The 14,855-nt window shown below is 52.4% G+C and overlaps 1 protein-coding gene across 4 annotated transcripts in view; it reads left to right on the top strand.

Moving 5' to 3' along the window:
• IRF2 (interferon regulatory factor 2) overlaps positions 1–11,131 on the top strand; it is an 84,502-nt gene extending 73,371 nt beyond the window's left edge. For all 4 annotated transcript variants that reach the window (XM_066380156.1, XM_066380159.1, XM_066380158.1 and 1 more), the window contains exons 7-9: positions 696–860; positions 8,422–8,468; positions 9,718–11,131. In XM_066380156.1, coding sequence (XP_066236253.1) covers positions 696–860; positions 8,422–8,468; positions 9,718–10,026 — 521 coding nt within the window. In that variant the 3' untranslated portion in view covers positions 10,027–11,131. The remainder of the gene's footprint in view (positions 1–695; positions 861–8,421; positions 8,469–9,717) is intronic.
• The last annotated feature ends 3,724 nt before the right edge of the window (positions 11,132–14,855 follow it).

The following is a 14,855-nucleotide window of genomic DNA, read 5'->3' as shown; positions in this document are numbered from 1 at the left end:
AAAAAAATGTAAAGTTGGGGTTTTGCAGGGCCCTTCAGAATTCGGGGCCCAGGGCGTGCACCCAGTGCGCCGTCTGTTAAACCCGCCTTTGATTGTGTTCCATCGTTCTGATATTCCAGCCAGGGGTCATCGTTCTGATATTCCAGCCAGGGGTCATGTTGCCTGCAGAGGAGGAAGGGGGCTGGGAGTGTGAACAGAGCACCCCACTGCTAGAAAGGCCACAGTGGGGTCATTTGGGTGGCCCTTCCTTCTTCCTGAGATGTGATCGTGTCTCTCTGAACCGCGGGACCCAGAACCTAGCACAGCAGGTTTGTTCAGAGTGAGAGCAGAAGACGGAGATGGGTCGGGCTCAGGCACTGTCTGTCTGGCCCGGGGCTAGGTCTGGGTGCAGCCTGTGGTCCTGCCGCCTGGGCTGTGCCTGGGTTGAGTTGGGGACCTTGCCCCGTGGAAGCACCACTGGCGGGTCCGCTGTGGAGGGTCCCGGGGGGCCAGGCTGTTGGCAGACAGCTTCTCTGGAGACAGGAACCCAAGCTAAGCCTCGTTCTTCAGTTTCATGCAGATACCACATGGCGGCCGAGCATCTTGACTTTTTGGCTCTTGGGCTCTTTTTTGGAAGGTTATGTATCTTAAGAGCGAGTGCTGGAATTGTGAGATCAGGAGACGTTGGTGCATTCATGGCTTTCTTTTCTTTGAAGTTGTAGGACAATCCCACCTGGACAACAACATCGAGGATCAAGAGATCGTCACTAATCCCCCAGATATCTGCCAGGTGGTAGAGGTGACCACCGAGAGTGACGAGCAGCCGGTCAGCATGAGTGAGCTGTACCCTCTGCAGATCTCGCCAGTGTCTTCCTATGCAGGTGAGCAGGTGGGGGGGGGGAGCTCTGGGGCAGAGCAGGGGCGGCGAAGGGCAGCCCTTCAACCCAGGGTCGCCCGCGTTCCTCCTGGGAAAAGAGCCTCTCCTCTCCCCTGGGGATGGATTTGGCTTTAATTTTCTCAACCAACGGACCTTGGACACTTTTATCCTCAGAAGACGTGGTCACAGCATTTCTTTCCTTGCTCACCCGTGATGTTTCCATGCATGACTAACAAATAAGAAGGTTTCTCTTGCCCTGGCCGGTTGGCTCAGCGGTAGAGCGTCGGCCTAGCGTGTGGAGGACCCGGGTTCGATTCCCGGCCAGGGCACATAGGAGAAGCGCCCATTTGCTTCTCCACCCCTCCGCCGCGCTTTCCTCTCTGTCTCTCTCTTCCCCTCCCGCAGCCAAGGCTCCATTGGAGCAAAGATGGCCCGGGCGCTGGGGATGGCTCTGTGGCCTCTGCCTCAGGCGCTAGAGTGGCTCTGGTCGCAACATGGCGACGCCCAGGATGGGCAGAGCATCGCCCCCTGGTGGGCGTGCCGGGTGGATCCCGGTCGGGCGCATGCGGGAGTCTGTCTGACTGCCTCTCCCTGTTTCCAGCTTCAGAAAAATGAAAAAAAAAAAAAAAAAAAAGAAGAAGGTTTCTCTGAGGAAGTAGTTCGTCTGAGCCTATTTTATATACATGGCACAAATCCTCAGAAATTCGGACCAAGCTGGGTAGGACCTCAGGGATCCTTCTTCCAGGGCACCGGTCACGCAGCCGGGCAGTGTTTGGGTCAGGACTTGAACGAAGCCGTCAGACCCCAAGCCGCGTTCCATGCCACCAGGCTTCCTCGCGACCCCACGTGTGTCCCCTTCCTTTTCAGTTGAGCACAGCCTCTAAGAGGGCCAGGCAGCTGGGCCCGCTGCTGCCTCCCCGGGGAATGGCCGCCTCATCGCAGGAATTGGCCCAGACAGTCACCGGTTAGAACCGGACTCAGTGGGTCCTTCCGTCCTTCCGGATTTAAGTGGTGGCCCCGTTGTCCCATCATCTTATATACTCTTCCCAGTGATCACTGTTTAATTTTGGGGGATGGGGCTCGATTTTCATCAGGAAATATAAATTCTGAGTCCATGTTATTGCTTGCAGCCATTAAACAGACATAAGCCAAGGCCCGAGCATGTAACTGCGGTCAGCTCTAGTGACTGGTCCAGGACTTCTCCCCACTGTCCTTTGCATATGCGGTCACATCAAGTGTCCTTCAGTTAGGGTGCCATCCCAGTGACAGCTTGGTTGTGAATGACCAGTTTCTAAATCATCTGAACCCCAACTTTCCTTTTTGAACTTGTGGTAAGTCATACATCACGTCAGACTGGCCAGCCCTGCCTTCCTGTGGCGTCCGGCGCACTGATGTCTTGGTGCAGCCACCGCCCCCTCCGTCTCCAGAAGGTTTTTCAGCTCGCGAAACCGAAACCCTGTCCCCCTTAGAGGTGAGCTCCTCCTGTCCTTGTGCGACGGGCTCGTTTCACGTAGCAGCCTGCGCTCAGGCCCTAACTTTAGTTTGTGTGTGGAACACGGAAGCAGTGTGAGCATAGCCTTGGCCACACACGAGCAGCTTAGACTCTGTCAAGCAGGACAAGCTCCGTCTCCCTTTGTGGAACCATCCGGCATCTTTCGACCGCCTGCGTGAGTCCCTGGGTGGTCTTTGCCAGTCCCCCGTGATAAGCCACTGCGGCTTCTGGCATGTTCACTGTGCCCTGGAAATTGCTGATGCTCGGGACCCAGCCACTTGGTTACCGTGGGCATCATCTCATCACTCTGGGTACCTTCGTGGTTCTCTCTTTGAAATCCAGACACGGGGGCCGACGTGGGTAAAGCAGTGTGTCCAGGGACAGAGAACAGGGGAGCAGTTAGAACCCACATGGAGCTTATGCCACAGGCCTGCTCTCCGCCCTGCCCCCTGAATGCTGCGCTCTGCCATCAGAACACACGCACGTCCCTGTGACCCCCTGTCCTCCCACTAGACCCACCACAGGGGGCGGGGCACAGTGTTCCTGCCTTGGCTTTACTGTAGAGAGAGCTGAGGCTCGGGACCCAAAGCTGCCCTGCCTGTATTGACGTAGTGTTGGCCGGTATGGTGGGGCTGCTCCAGCCTGCTGCATCCTTACCCCCCAGGTAGGGTTTTATTTTGTTTTTTTAAGGGGATGGAGCTTTAGAATGCACTTTCCTGTTTTGTGTGTTGAGTAAGACTTTTCCGAAGTCTCCTCGGGTTTTCTGGTGGGACCTCCTCTTGCTGTCCTGCCAGGAGTGGCACTTCACGTTAGCAGAAGAAGGGCGAGGACAGCTGACTCAGGAGGGAGAAATGAAAATGTCACTACCCTTTCTGGGACGTTGGCATAGGTTTGAAAAGAAAGATGTCAGCACCGGGCTGGCAGGCAGCAGGGTTCTGTTGGGACCCTGGCCTTCAGATCTTTCCGTTGTTTTTATTGTCTGAATTCTCCAGAACCCGTTGGAGGGAGGCTTGGTGGTTGGAGCCAGAATGTTCGGTCACTGTGGCTTTTCTGAGCCTCCAGATGCTGAAGCAACGTATCTGTTACTGAGGATGGCTGGATTGAGTCTTCGTCGGGAATCTTAGGGCACACTGCTGGGAAGGGCAGGTTTCGGGCTTTGTTTTGGTTTGGTTTTGGTTATAGTCACCTTTCTACCTTTATGTTCCCCCAACAGGCTTGGCTGTTGGCTTTTTTTTTTTCTCCTCCTGACAGGGTTTTTTGTTTTGTTTTGTTTTGTTCTGATTATTCAATTGAATTTCCACCTCCTCTAACCACTTCCATTCATCTGTTTAGGACACTGGTATTTGGAGGCTGTTGTTAGCTATCCCCCCCCCCCCCATCACTGAAATACCGTCCCAGCGGGATGACCAAACCACAGTCAATGTGGCAAGTCTGTTTTCTCCCCGGTCTAAACATGATGGTGAGCGAGCAAAAGGGGAGACAGTGTCTTTGAGTTCGAAGTACTTGCACTGGATGTTTTAAGGCGACATAAAATCCTAGTTGGATTCATAAAACGTTCCTCCTGGCGAGCGAGGGATGTCTCAGAGCCCAACCTTGGGAAACGAGCGGCGAGTCGTTTTATTTTTAAAGGTCTCCCATTACGTGGCCTCTTGCCTGGTGTGTGGCCCCGGGATTTTACTGGGTTGTGATGGTTCTGAGAGAGAAACCGACCCGTCTGGCCAGCAGCCGCCGCCGTCGCGGCCAGGTACGTGCAGGTTCCCGCTGAATCCAGACAGACGGCAAAGAAACAGGGGAGCCAAAAGAGGGTGGGCCGTTCCTTTGTCCAAGTCTCGCACCGAGCAACAAGCGAACACACAGGGAAAACACTTCCCTCTCACTCAGGGCTCCCAAAGCCCTGACACATTCTCCGGTTCCACAACCAGAAGAGTCTTCTCCGGTTCCTCCTGGAATCAAAGGCCTCACCAGTCTCAGCAGAGCTCGCAAAGCCCCTCAGCTCTGGTTCCCCATCCGCATCCCTTCTCCCTTCTCTGCCAACATGGCTTCTCCCTATGTTCTCTTCTTTTTCTAAACTTTTCTGGCTCCAAAACCTCTCCTCCAGCAAACATTAGCAAGACAATGGCCCTTCCCAAACAGGAAGGTAATTTGTAATTTGCAATGTCACAGATCACACACCGAAAGTGAGCAAACTCAAAAAATACAAATTTTACAAACTCATTTATCCAACAGCGCCAGAGCGATTTGGAGCAGGCTGGATGGGAGGAGGGAGACCAGCTGGGGGGGGGGGGGGATACGGCCCAGAGGGAGGAGTCACCGGTGGTAGCCCAGAGATTGGGGCTCCCCTCCCGACCAACAGCCAGCACTAAAGATTTCATTCAGGTCCTCATGGAAGCCATTGCGTTCCATTGGGTGGGGCAGAGATAAAAGTCTCTTTGAGATGAAGACGGCTCTGATTGGAACCTTTTAATCCAGCCTTCTAGTGAAAAGGAATCAAGCAGATGATGGAGGGGAAGAAACCCTTGTCAACCTTAATAAAACTTGTTGAACAAGAGCCTTCCAGAAAACGTACCAGGATGTCAGAGTGCGGACAGACTTGACCATAAAAGTTACTGTCCCGCCCCCCCCCCCCCGATGTTTCTCTGAGGGTTGGACAGTAATGCTGGGCTGAAGTGGAGTGGGACCCCAAGATGAGCTTCACCCTGGAATTGGAACTGCAGCTCTAGAAGAGGAGCTTGGGATCCTCTGACCCACACCTCCCCCTTCCCTCTCAGCCCAGTGCTTTCAGGGAAACTGAGGCCAGAGAGAGGAAGTGAATTACTCGTGTCCCTGTTAGGACTCTCAGAACTTATTCAGGCCATGCTGGGGAAGCAGCTCCCAATTTTTTTTTTATTCTGTTGTACTCAGAATAAAAAAATAAAAAATCCAAAGTAACCCAAAGGGAAAATGAAGTAACTCGCGTGGGTATTTCGGTAGTGTAAAGCCAGTAGCCATGGCCACCATCACAGCTGCCTGGCCCGTGAAGGTTCAAATTTGATTTGGACAGACGGTAATGAAACAACGGAGTCAAGAACTGGTGGGCCATTAGCTTTAATTGTAGCTTGCACCCGGCGGGCGAGTAATACACACAGTGGAAAAACGCTTCCCTTTCCATTCAGGGCTCCCAAAACCATTGACTTATCCGAGTTTCCTAGAATCCAAGGTTTCTACCTCATCAGCCTTATTCACCTCTGTCCCCATCGCCTTCTCTCTGCACTAACTGGCTTCTCCTTCAGCACTCCACCATCTTGGCTGCTTCTCCTTTCCTCCACATGGCCTTTCTCTGTTCTCCTCCAGCATGGACTCCTCTGCCCCATTTTATAGTGTAGAAATCAAAACCTTTAATCCAGTATTCAAACAAGGAAGTCTCTGATACAAAGTCACTTATCTGAGGCATAATGGGATTCTTCATGAGAGTGCACCACCCCACATCATGCAACAGTCAAGGGTGTGGGGAAAAGCTTAGTTTTGAAAAGATCTTAGTTTAAAAGGGTGGGAAAGGCTTAGTCTTAAAACTAAGCCTTAGGCTATAACGACCCTGCCTGCTTACAGCCTGTCTCCCACACCCAATGCAAACTATGTATATAAGTGAGCAAATATATATATCATATTTACAAACTTATTTGACCAACAGGCAGTAACGTTGATCTGGAAGCAGCAGCAGCCGCTGCGATGAACTCATTTGTGGGACAAGAATGGATCTTAAAAGTGACAATAATGGTGACCTACAGCCAGAAAAACAGGCATGAGTCCTCCCAACAAAGCACATTGTTTTGGGGGTAGCTGTGAGAGCCACTGTTACTCTAGAGCAGGCGTCCCCAAACTACGGCCCGTGGGCCACATGCAGCCCCCTGAGGCCATTTATCCGGCCCCCCACCGCACTTCCGGAAGGGCCACCTCTTTCATTGGTGGTCAGTGAGAGGAGCGCTGTATGTGGCGGCCCTCCAACGGTCTGAGGGACAGTGAACTGGCCCTCTGTGTAAAAAGTTTGGGGACCCTTGCAGAGAGAAGGGCCTTGGGTCCCTGGGCTGAGCTTCAAGCGTCTCCTGCTCTTAGACTGAAGGCACTCGGAGCCATTCTTTTCAACTGTGACGTTAGAAATCTCAGTTTGCTGATATGGAGAGTCTTCATAGCTACTCCAGAACCATCGATGTTAATTTAGAAACGATACTCTCAGTGAACATTTGTGTCAGCCAAAAACACGAGTTCAAAACGGGTCTTTTCTTGTCTCCGGCTGTTTCTCTGACGTTGGAAACTGGATGCCTTAGGCGGGTAACATTCTGATCATGTTCATGGTCAGTGCACGGGCTCACCCAGGGTCCGCCTTCCAAACCCCTCCAGCCACTGTGACTTGGGCTGGGGTGGAATCCCAGGACCTCGGTGATAACTGCTCATTTTCCCATATTTCCCACCCCCAAAGCATGCCTGTTGTCCTCTGCTTGTATCTAGGAGGGGCCTAGACCCAGTGAAGGAAGAGAAACCTTGGCTTCAGAGCACAGACAAGCCAAGCAGGGGTTTTGAAATTCCGTCCAAGGCTGGAGCCGCGGGAGTGACAGCTAGGGAGGGCCATTATAGCCGAGGGACTGTCCCTCCCAGTCGGGGAAGCTCTGGGGATGTCTGCTCAGTCTGGGGAGAGGAGAGGCTGCCCTGTAGTTGCTCATGGTCCCCGTCAGCAATCACGCATGCCCGGGAGAAGTCACTGGAGCGCAGGAGCCAAGACACGTGCCAGAAGGCTGCAGGGTAGGACCAGCCTGGTGGTCAGCAAGCTCTCCTCCCTTGTTTAGGGAATAGACCTGTGGCTCAGTTTGTAAATAAAATTTTTTTTACTGACAAAGTAAATGTTATTTACTTAAAAACATCTCATAACCTACGTACGGGCGATTTTGTAACCACTAGCTCATGACGGGGTCGCTGTGAGCCTAGCTAGCCTGTACAAGCCCGTGGCTGGCCCAGCTCTGTTCAAAGGTGCAGTGACCTCTGCTGACGCAGGCCACCTGCCGGGCCCTGCCCCACACCTCTCACCTGTCACGTAACCCTCCTTGGGAGGAGGTGTCCTCCTGACTGCAGACAAGGACGGACGCTGCAGCTCAGTGACGGGAGGTGACCTACTGCGTGGCTCAAGGCTCTACCTGCACAGACCTGCGGCCAGGTGCAGCCCACGGCTGCTGTCCTAGCCGAGGGTCACAGCAGGCGGGCGGGCGGGGGTGTCTACATTTCAGCACATACTGTTGGGGACACGGTAAATAGAGCTCCTTGCGGGTTGTCACACTGAGGGCCTTGGGTTCCTGCTGGCTGTGAGCTGGAAGCAGACCTTTATTTGTTGTCACGAGAGTCTTCCTAACATGGCCACTTGCTCCCTTGAATCCAACAATGGAAAGAGTCCTCAAAACAGGCTTCAGCCTCACGTGGTGTCATTGCACACGTCCCGTCACCTTCGCCGTGTTCGGTAGGTGTAAAGCAAGTCACAGGTCCCATCCACACTCCCAGGAGGGAATCAACCAGGAAAGTTAACCCCAGGATGAAGATCAGGCGGCCACCCTAGAATCCGCTCACTAGGATCCCACTGTGACCTGGGAGCCAGATACAGCTTACAAGCTGAGACATAACCACTCAAGGGGTGTGCAGCGGTAGGGATCTGAGTCCAGCGGGGGTGATGTGGGAAGGCTCTCAGTGGGGACCTGATGAACTAATGGGCACGGACAGAAGAGACCAGTGGGCACTGTGGGCAGAGCAGGGGTGAAGGCCAGGCCCGCGAGGAGGCCGGAGCCAGCAGAGGGCGAGGGGAGCAGTAAGCAGACGGCCACCACAGCGACCAAGCCCTCTTTCTTGGAAGGGCCAGATCAGATCAGAGAGACCCATTCACTAGGGCGTCTACCGAGTGCAAGTGTTCGACCTTACCAGGGGGACGGAGATGTTGGGTGTTAAGTTACCCGTTTCTCTTTTGGAAAAAAATGCTGATACATTTTTGTTAAACACTGCCCGAGCCTCGGAGCAGTTCGTGCGGCAGGAATGACGGCCTGTTTTTTCTCTCTGTGAACAGAAAGCGAAACCACCGACAGCGTGCCCAGCGACGAAGAGAGCACCGAGGTGAGCCTGCGCGCGCGCCTGCGCTGCGGCCGCAGACCGCGTTCCCGACCGGCGCTCGGCTTTCCTAGCTGCTCGTTAAGTTTCTTTTCTTTTGGGCATGCGTTTTACTTTTGGATTTTGTGTGTGTATGTGTGGGGCGGGGTCAAGTATATAGAACATAAAACTTACCGCACTTTTGGATTCTGAATTATACAATTAAGCTTCGGGAACTGACCTGGAGGAAAAGGGGGCGGGACATTAAACCATTAGAAAGAGAGGCTGTGACAGCCGGAAAAGGAAACTGACATCCAGGCCTGGAAAACACTGATATTCTTAACCGCCCCAAACAGCCTCATTCACATGCAGAAATAATCTGTCCAAGTGACCAAAAGCTACAGCCAGAAGTAAATGTCAGAAAGCACTAAGCAAAAGTATCTCCAGGTGCACCTGGAGTCCCCCCCCATCCCTGCCCAGGGGCCAGGGCCCAGGTGTGTGTTCAGTCTTGACTCTGAGTCAGAAGCCTGGCCCCTCATTTCCCTGCTCTAGGCTGGGCTGGCACAATGGCAGGAAACTGCTGTAATGGTGATGGGAAGCCCTCCTGCTAAAGCTGGCTTTGTGTCTGTGTTGGAGGGAGGGAGGGAGGGAGAGACTGGCTGGTGGTGGTTTGAATTAGTGGTTTCCCAGTATGCTAAATAGTTTCAAGTCTTGTCCAGGAATTCAGAAAAGACAATACGGGGTGAGATTGTCCCGTACATTCCGACCCTGTTTCTTTAAGGTCAGAATTCCAGCTCCTTCTCTGAGTGACGCGACCCCCAAGGCTAGTTAGTTAGCTCTTTGTGGAGGGGCATTCGCCGCCCGGTGCTGGGTTTCTCAGTTCCGGGTTGGGCCATCGAGAGGAACCAAGTCAGCATGGCAAAGCAGCCATCAGGGCCTGCCACCTGCCCGATGACTGGGCGGTGCAGCTAGAGCAGAGGGGAACTAGAAACCAAGTGGCTGCCTTGTTCTCCTGCCTTCCCAGAGCTGTCTTGGCTGTGTTTCTGGGACAGGGGGCCCGTCGGGACTGATGAAAAGGGAAGAGAAACCATGGCTTGGGCCGTGCGTAGCCAGCTGGGCATGGGTTTCACCCGAGTTGCTAAGCTGCTGTTCCTTCGACGACTCTTTTAAGAAATGCAGTTAAACACCCACACGTGGGAAGCGGAGGGACATGTTCTAAAACAGCCATTCCGTAGAAGGCCAAGCAAATCCACATGTTCATTGTTCTCTTTGAAAGGGACGGCCACACTGGCGGAAGAGGAACATTGAAGGCAAGCAGTACCTCAGCAACATGGGGACACGGAGCACCTACCTGTTGCCCAGCATGGCGACCTTCGTGACGTCCAGCAAGCCGGACCTCCAGGTCACCATCAAAGAAGAGAGCTATCCTCTGCCTTTCAGCAGCTCCTGGCCCCCTTACCCAGACCACCCCCTCACGTCCTCCGTGGCGCCGGCGCCCAGCAGCAGCCGGCCGGACCGGGAGACCCGGGCCAGCGTCATCAAGAAGACGTCGGACATCGCCCAGGCCCGTGTCAAGAGCTGTTAAAAGCCTTTGATTTCCCCTGGTGGTTGTTGGGATAATCTTGGCTTTTTGTTTTGTTGTTTGTTTGTATTTTATTTTTCTCTCTGATACCTGTTTTAGACAAATCTAAGGGAAAAAAAAGCCTTGACAATAGAACATTGATTGCTGTGTCCAACTCCAGTTCCGGAGCTTCTTTTTAACTCAGGACTCCAGCCCATTGGTAGACGTGTTTCTCTAGAGCCTGCTGGGTCTCCCAGGGCTGCTCCCTCAAGTTCAAGGACGTCATAGGACCAACACCCACACAGGCGGCGAGGCGCTGCGTTGCCCGCGGTCAAGGCCAGCACGGTGGCGTGGATGCCTCGGGAACGGAGGAGAAAATGTGAACTAGCTGGAATTTTTTATTCTTGTGAATATGTACATAGGGCAGTACTAGCGACGTTGCCGTCGGCTTCTGCACCTTATCGTAAAGCACTTACAAATTGACTTTGTGACCTTGTCCTACTTCTAGCACATTCAGTCCCCCTCCCCCGCCCTTATCACACCTCTCAGCCCAGCCTTCCCTGTTCCTTTCCTCCTTCTCCTCCCAGCAAAGTCTGTGTTCCACCTGCCGGAGGAAGAGGAGAAGGAGGAGGGAGGAGGAGGGAGGAGGAGGAGGAGGAGGAGGAGGGAGGAGGAGGAGGAGGAGGAAACCCCAACTTCCTCACACATATCCCGTTTTAAGACTGCTTTAAAAAAAAGAAAAAGAAAAGAAAGAAAAATCTTTCTAATCTGCTATGCTTGAATGCCACGCGGTACAAGGAAAACTTATCATGGAGACCTTATGCAAATTCCCAGATTTGAAGACAAAAAGAAAAAACTACTCTAATTCTAACCAGAGCAAGCTTTTTTATTTTTTATACAGGGGAATATTTTATTCAAGGTAAAATTCTAAAGAAAATATAATTGTTTTTTATCTTTTCTACAGCAAATTTATAATTTTAAGATTCCTTTTCTTGTTTATCAGCAGTTGTTATTACATCCTTGTGGCACATTTTTTTTTTTTTTAATTTTGTAAAGGTGAAAAAAGCTTTTATGAGCTCATGTAGCAATCAAATTATCCTGTGGATTGATAATAAATGAATATGATATATAGTTAAATTTTTAATGGGCATCCCACCTGGCTTTGTCTGTATCTACTGTGTCGGGGACAGGTCTGACAGAGTATCGTTTCTTCTTGGGGACCAGACATTGTTCTTTCCACCGTGAGAAACCGCAGACGTGCCCACTGTGAGGACAGCAGTGGCTGCCTCTGCCGAGGCTCGTCCTGGGCCCGACGCTGTGCGGGTGTTCTCTGGGGTCACCCTCTGCCGTCCAGGGTTGTCTACAGAGCAGGGACTAATCCGCGTTCCACAGGGAGGAAACAGACTTAACATGAAAACACCTTTACTCAAGGTCACGTAGGTCGTCAGAGTCAAGGGCATGAGGTTAGCCCAAGTCTGGTGTGATGACGGGGTGGGGGGGGTCCCTTTTTACCACTTCACCCCTATCCTCTGCTGGGAGCATAGGCCACCCACCTCTGTGCTTTTCCTGTTCTCATGCAGAAGCCTCTCAGTATGGCTGAAAACCTGTACTTATGTCCCATACCGGGCCCACGGACAGGACATCTTCAAGAACAGGAAATGTTTATTCCCACTCTACGTCCTTCTTCTTCCTAGGACCTGGGGCCTTAGACAGAGGTCTCAGAACTTAGGGCCTGTCTTTTCGAGTGGGAAATGTGAATGCAAGGACCCCGGACTCTGCCACCCATTCAGGATTTCAGGGTGTGCCCCTGACCTTTGGGGAAACCACTGCACTGAGCGCAGGCGCCGGTGCTATCTGTGAAATCGGGGTACGGAGACCTACCCACCTACCTACCTCCCCCCTCGGGGGGGTTGTGGAGGAGACTGCTCAGTTAATCTTTGAAAAAGCTTCCTGCAGCAAAAGGACAAAGGGCTATTTTTATGCCTCTCTCTGTGTGTGGCTGCAGATATAATGAGTGGTCATAAAATTATCCAGCCCTAAACAAAAATTAACTGCAGCCTTATCCCGGTGGATGTGCTGGTGTCGCAATGCCGTGCACCGATGGTGGCCCGGCTGTGAGGAGCACTTGGGGGCCTGGGTTTGCCTCCGTCTCCCGGGGACACCTCACTTTCTTAGAGAAGGGGAGCATTGGGAGCAGACAAGATGTGCTCCCGGCTGCCTCAGTGAAGCCCTCCTCTTCCCCTAGTTCGTCGTGACTTACAGCTCAGTCTCTTTCTTTAGTCACCCTGTTTTACAACAGATTTTAAAGAAGCAATAACAGAAGGTAGCCCTGAGTCCCAGGGTCTGGCGATCTAAGGGTCCAGGGGGGCCTGTCTGGCTCGCCCCCCTTCCGTCTACCAAGCACAGAAGGAGTTCCCAGCTCACGTCCCGCCCTTTTCGGTAGCTCTCCGCTGGTCCCCACCTCCATCCCACCGGCTCCTACATGTCGGTCCGTGGCTGTCACCAGACTCCTGGATGGAAGGAACCTTGTCGGGTGAAAGAAAATGCAAAATTTGGAAAAGCACGTGGAAGTACATCCCCGGCCGGCTGATGAGGCCACGAGAAACAGAATCCTGTTTTAAACGGTTGCTGAGGAAGGCCGTGTCGTTTCTAAGGGCCACACGCCCGTCTGTAGGCAAACAAGCTAGGTACCCAGTGCAATGCCGAGGGCGGACAGGAGGAAGGAAGGCTGGTGGGACGTCCCAGGGACCCGCGCCTCGGACTAGCCGTCGGTTAGAGGAAGGACTGGGGACACATGCTTCCTGCGGCTGGCATCTGTGCGGGCTGATACGCTTCCCTGAGGGGATTGGTGGTGTGTGCGCTTCAGTAGGGAGGGCCGCGCAACGGTGGCCTTGGGGACAACAGTCTCCCTTCTCTACCGCCAGCACCCAGGCCCCTCCCTGATAAACGAGGAGATTGTACAGCTGGGAACTGTGACCCCAGTGACGGGGACTTCCGCCTCGTCCTAACGTGGAGAGAACCCAGCACGTCCCTCCTGAACACCATTTGCAAGTCTCTGTAAATAAATCCATGTTCAGCAAGAGCGTATTTTCCATGTTTTGGTGAAGTCTGTGCCAAAGGAGGTGTTTATTCTATTTAAATGTATTTATAGAGAAGAAGAAATAGACGTGGATAAGAAGCACACAACACAAATCCACTGGAAATCAAAACCCCAAAATAGAATCCCCCACTTCCCCCAATCTAAGGTGTACTAGAGATCGGGTAACTGCTACTGAGATGAACATGTTAGGAATAGGAAGATCAGTGATTTGGCTTCAGATCTCCTGAGTTTTCAAACTTGTGCTTTTGGAAGTATTTTGCAAATGAATGAAAAAGACGTTAAGCCCCAAGAGGCCTCCTGGTCTAAGCCAGAAGGATGAAACCTTAGACATTCCATTTGCTTGAGGCCATTCTTTGAATGTTGCATTCATTAGGTTTGAAAAAGCCCCCTGTTATTCTAGCAATGGACAAACAGAACCAGATAAAAGGTGAAAAATAAGAATCCCCGCCATTCTGCCAAATGTCTACAGAAGAAAGACAAAAGGCATGTTGGGAAGAGGCTTGCAAGCAAGTAGCCAAGATGGGTCCCGGGCATTCCCTGACAGCTCTCCAGAGTCTCAGACCAGTCTGGGTTTGGAAAGAGGTTTGGAAAGAACGGAGGCAGGAACTGGTTTTCTCCTGGTGGTGTTCAGCCACCTCATCCGGAAATTCCACCCTGCGGCATACCCAGGGCCAGGATCATCAGAGCTGGTGAGGGAGCCAGCTCTCTCTCTCTGTCCCTCGGCTGCCTGCGTAGACCCTCCCCCCAGGGTGTCGCAGTCCCCAGCACTGTAAGCTGCTCAGGGCTGTGTCTCGCCCACATTTACTTCCCAGCGTGTGGACTCAGGTAGGCTTCACAGTAGGCGGTCGCCCTGGGTCTCCTCCTTCTCCCCTGGGATCATCACATCAATGTCAAAAGAAGGGGGTTGGGACTCTTGGCTGCACCCCTTAAGAACACAGCCAGCTCTTCTCTCTCTCTCTCTCTCTCTCTGTCTCTCTCTTGCTCTCTCCCCTTGGCCTCTCTAAAATGAATTTAAAAAATTAAAAAAAAAAAAAAAAAAAAAGAACACAGCCCGCCACAGACCTGGAGAGGAGAGCCCCAGGTTGTGCACATAGTCTGGTCAGGAGATGCAGGAAGATGGTCCATGGGATGTTCCCTCTGGAGGCTCTCTGGCCTCTGCACCCCGACCAGCCCTCTGGACACTGAGACCATCCCATGTCTCAGCGTGGGCGTTGCTCTGCGGGCAGATGAGGGTTTTGGTGGCAACAGGTGCAGGGGCTCCTGTCTCTGCTACTGAAAATAGTGCCTGGGAGGAAGGAAGTGGCCAGGCTTAATAGCGGGTTTTAGCAAAAATGTTAAGTCTGTCCAAGAACTTGAGTCATGCTGGGGAAGGATCAAGATGCAGGGCTTTTCAGAGTTCACACTGCCTAAGAGCATTTTTCTGAAGTGCTTTGACCTGTTGTTCTTCTAACGAGGCGCACGGCCTTTCAGAGGGCTGGTCAGTTTCTCCATATCTGCTTCAAACATGTTCAGACAGAGACTGTGAGCTCTCTGGACTAGATTGTGCTGGATTGTGCAACGGCTGCTTACACACATGACTGGAGAAACAGCACTGTCATGTGCAATGGCCCGTGCAGCAAAAACAGTTGATTTTAGTAACATGACTGTTTTTGCAGGTGCAAAAAAATTCCAGGGGGATAGCGTCTCTTAAGTTTCAGTTTTGGTTGAGAAGAACAGTTTAAAATCGAAACAACCAAACATTCATCCGCGTGAG

This window comes from Saccopteryx leptura, chromosome 4 (assembly GCF_036850995.1).
Source record: "Saccopteryx leptura isolate mSacLep1 chromosome 4, mSacLep1_pri_phased_curated, whole genome shotgun sequence".
Taxonomy (NCBI): Eukaryota; Metazoa; Chordata; class Mammalia; order Chiroptera; family Emballonuridae; genus Saccopteryx; species Saccopteryx leptura.
This window is presented reverse-complemented; position numbering and strand designations above follow the sequence as displayed.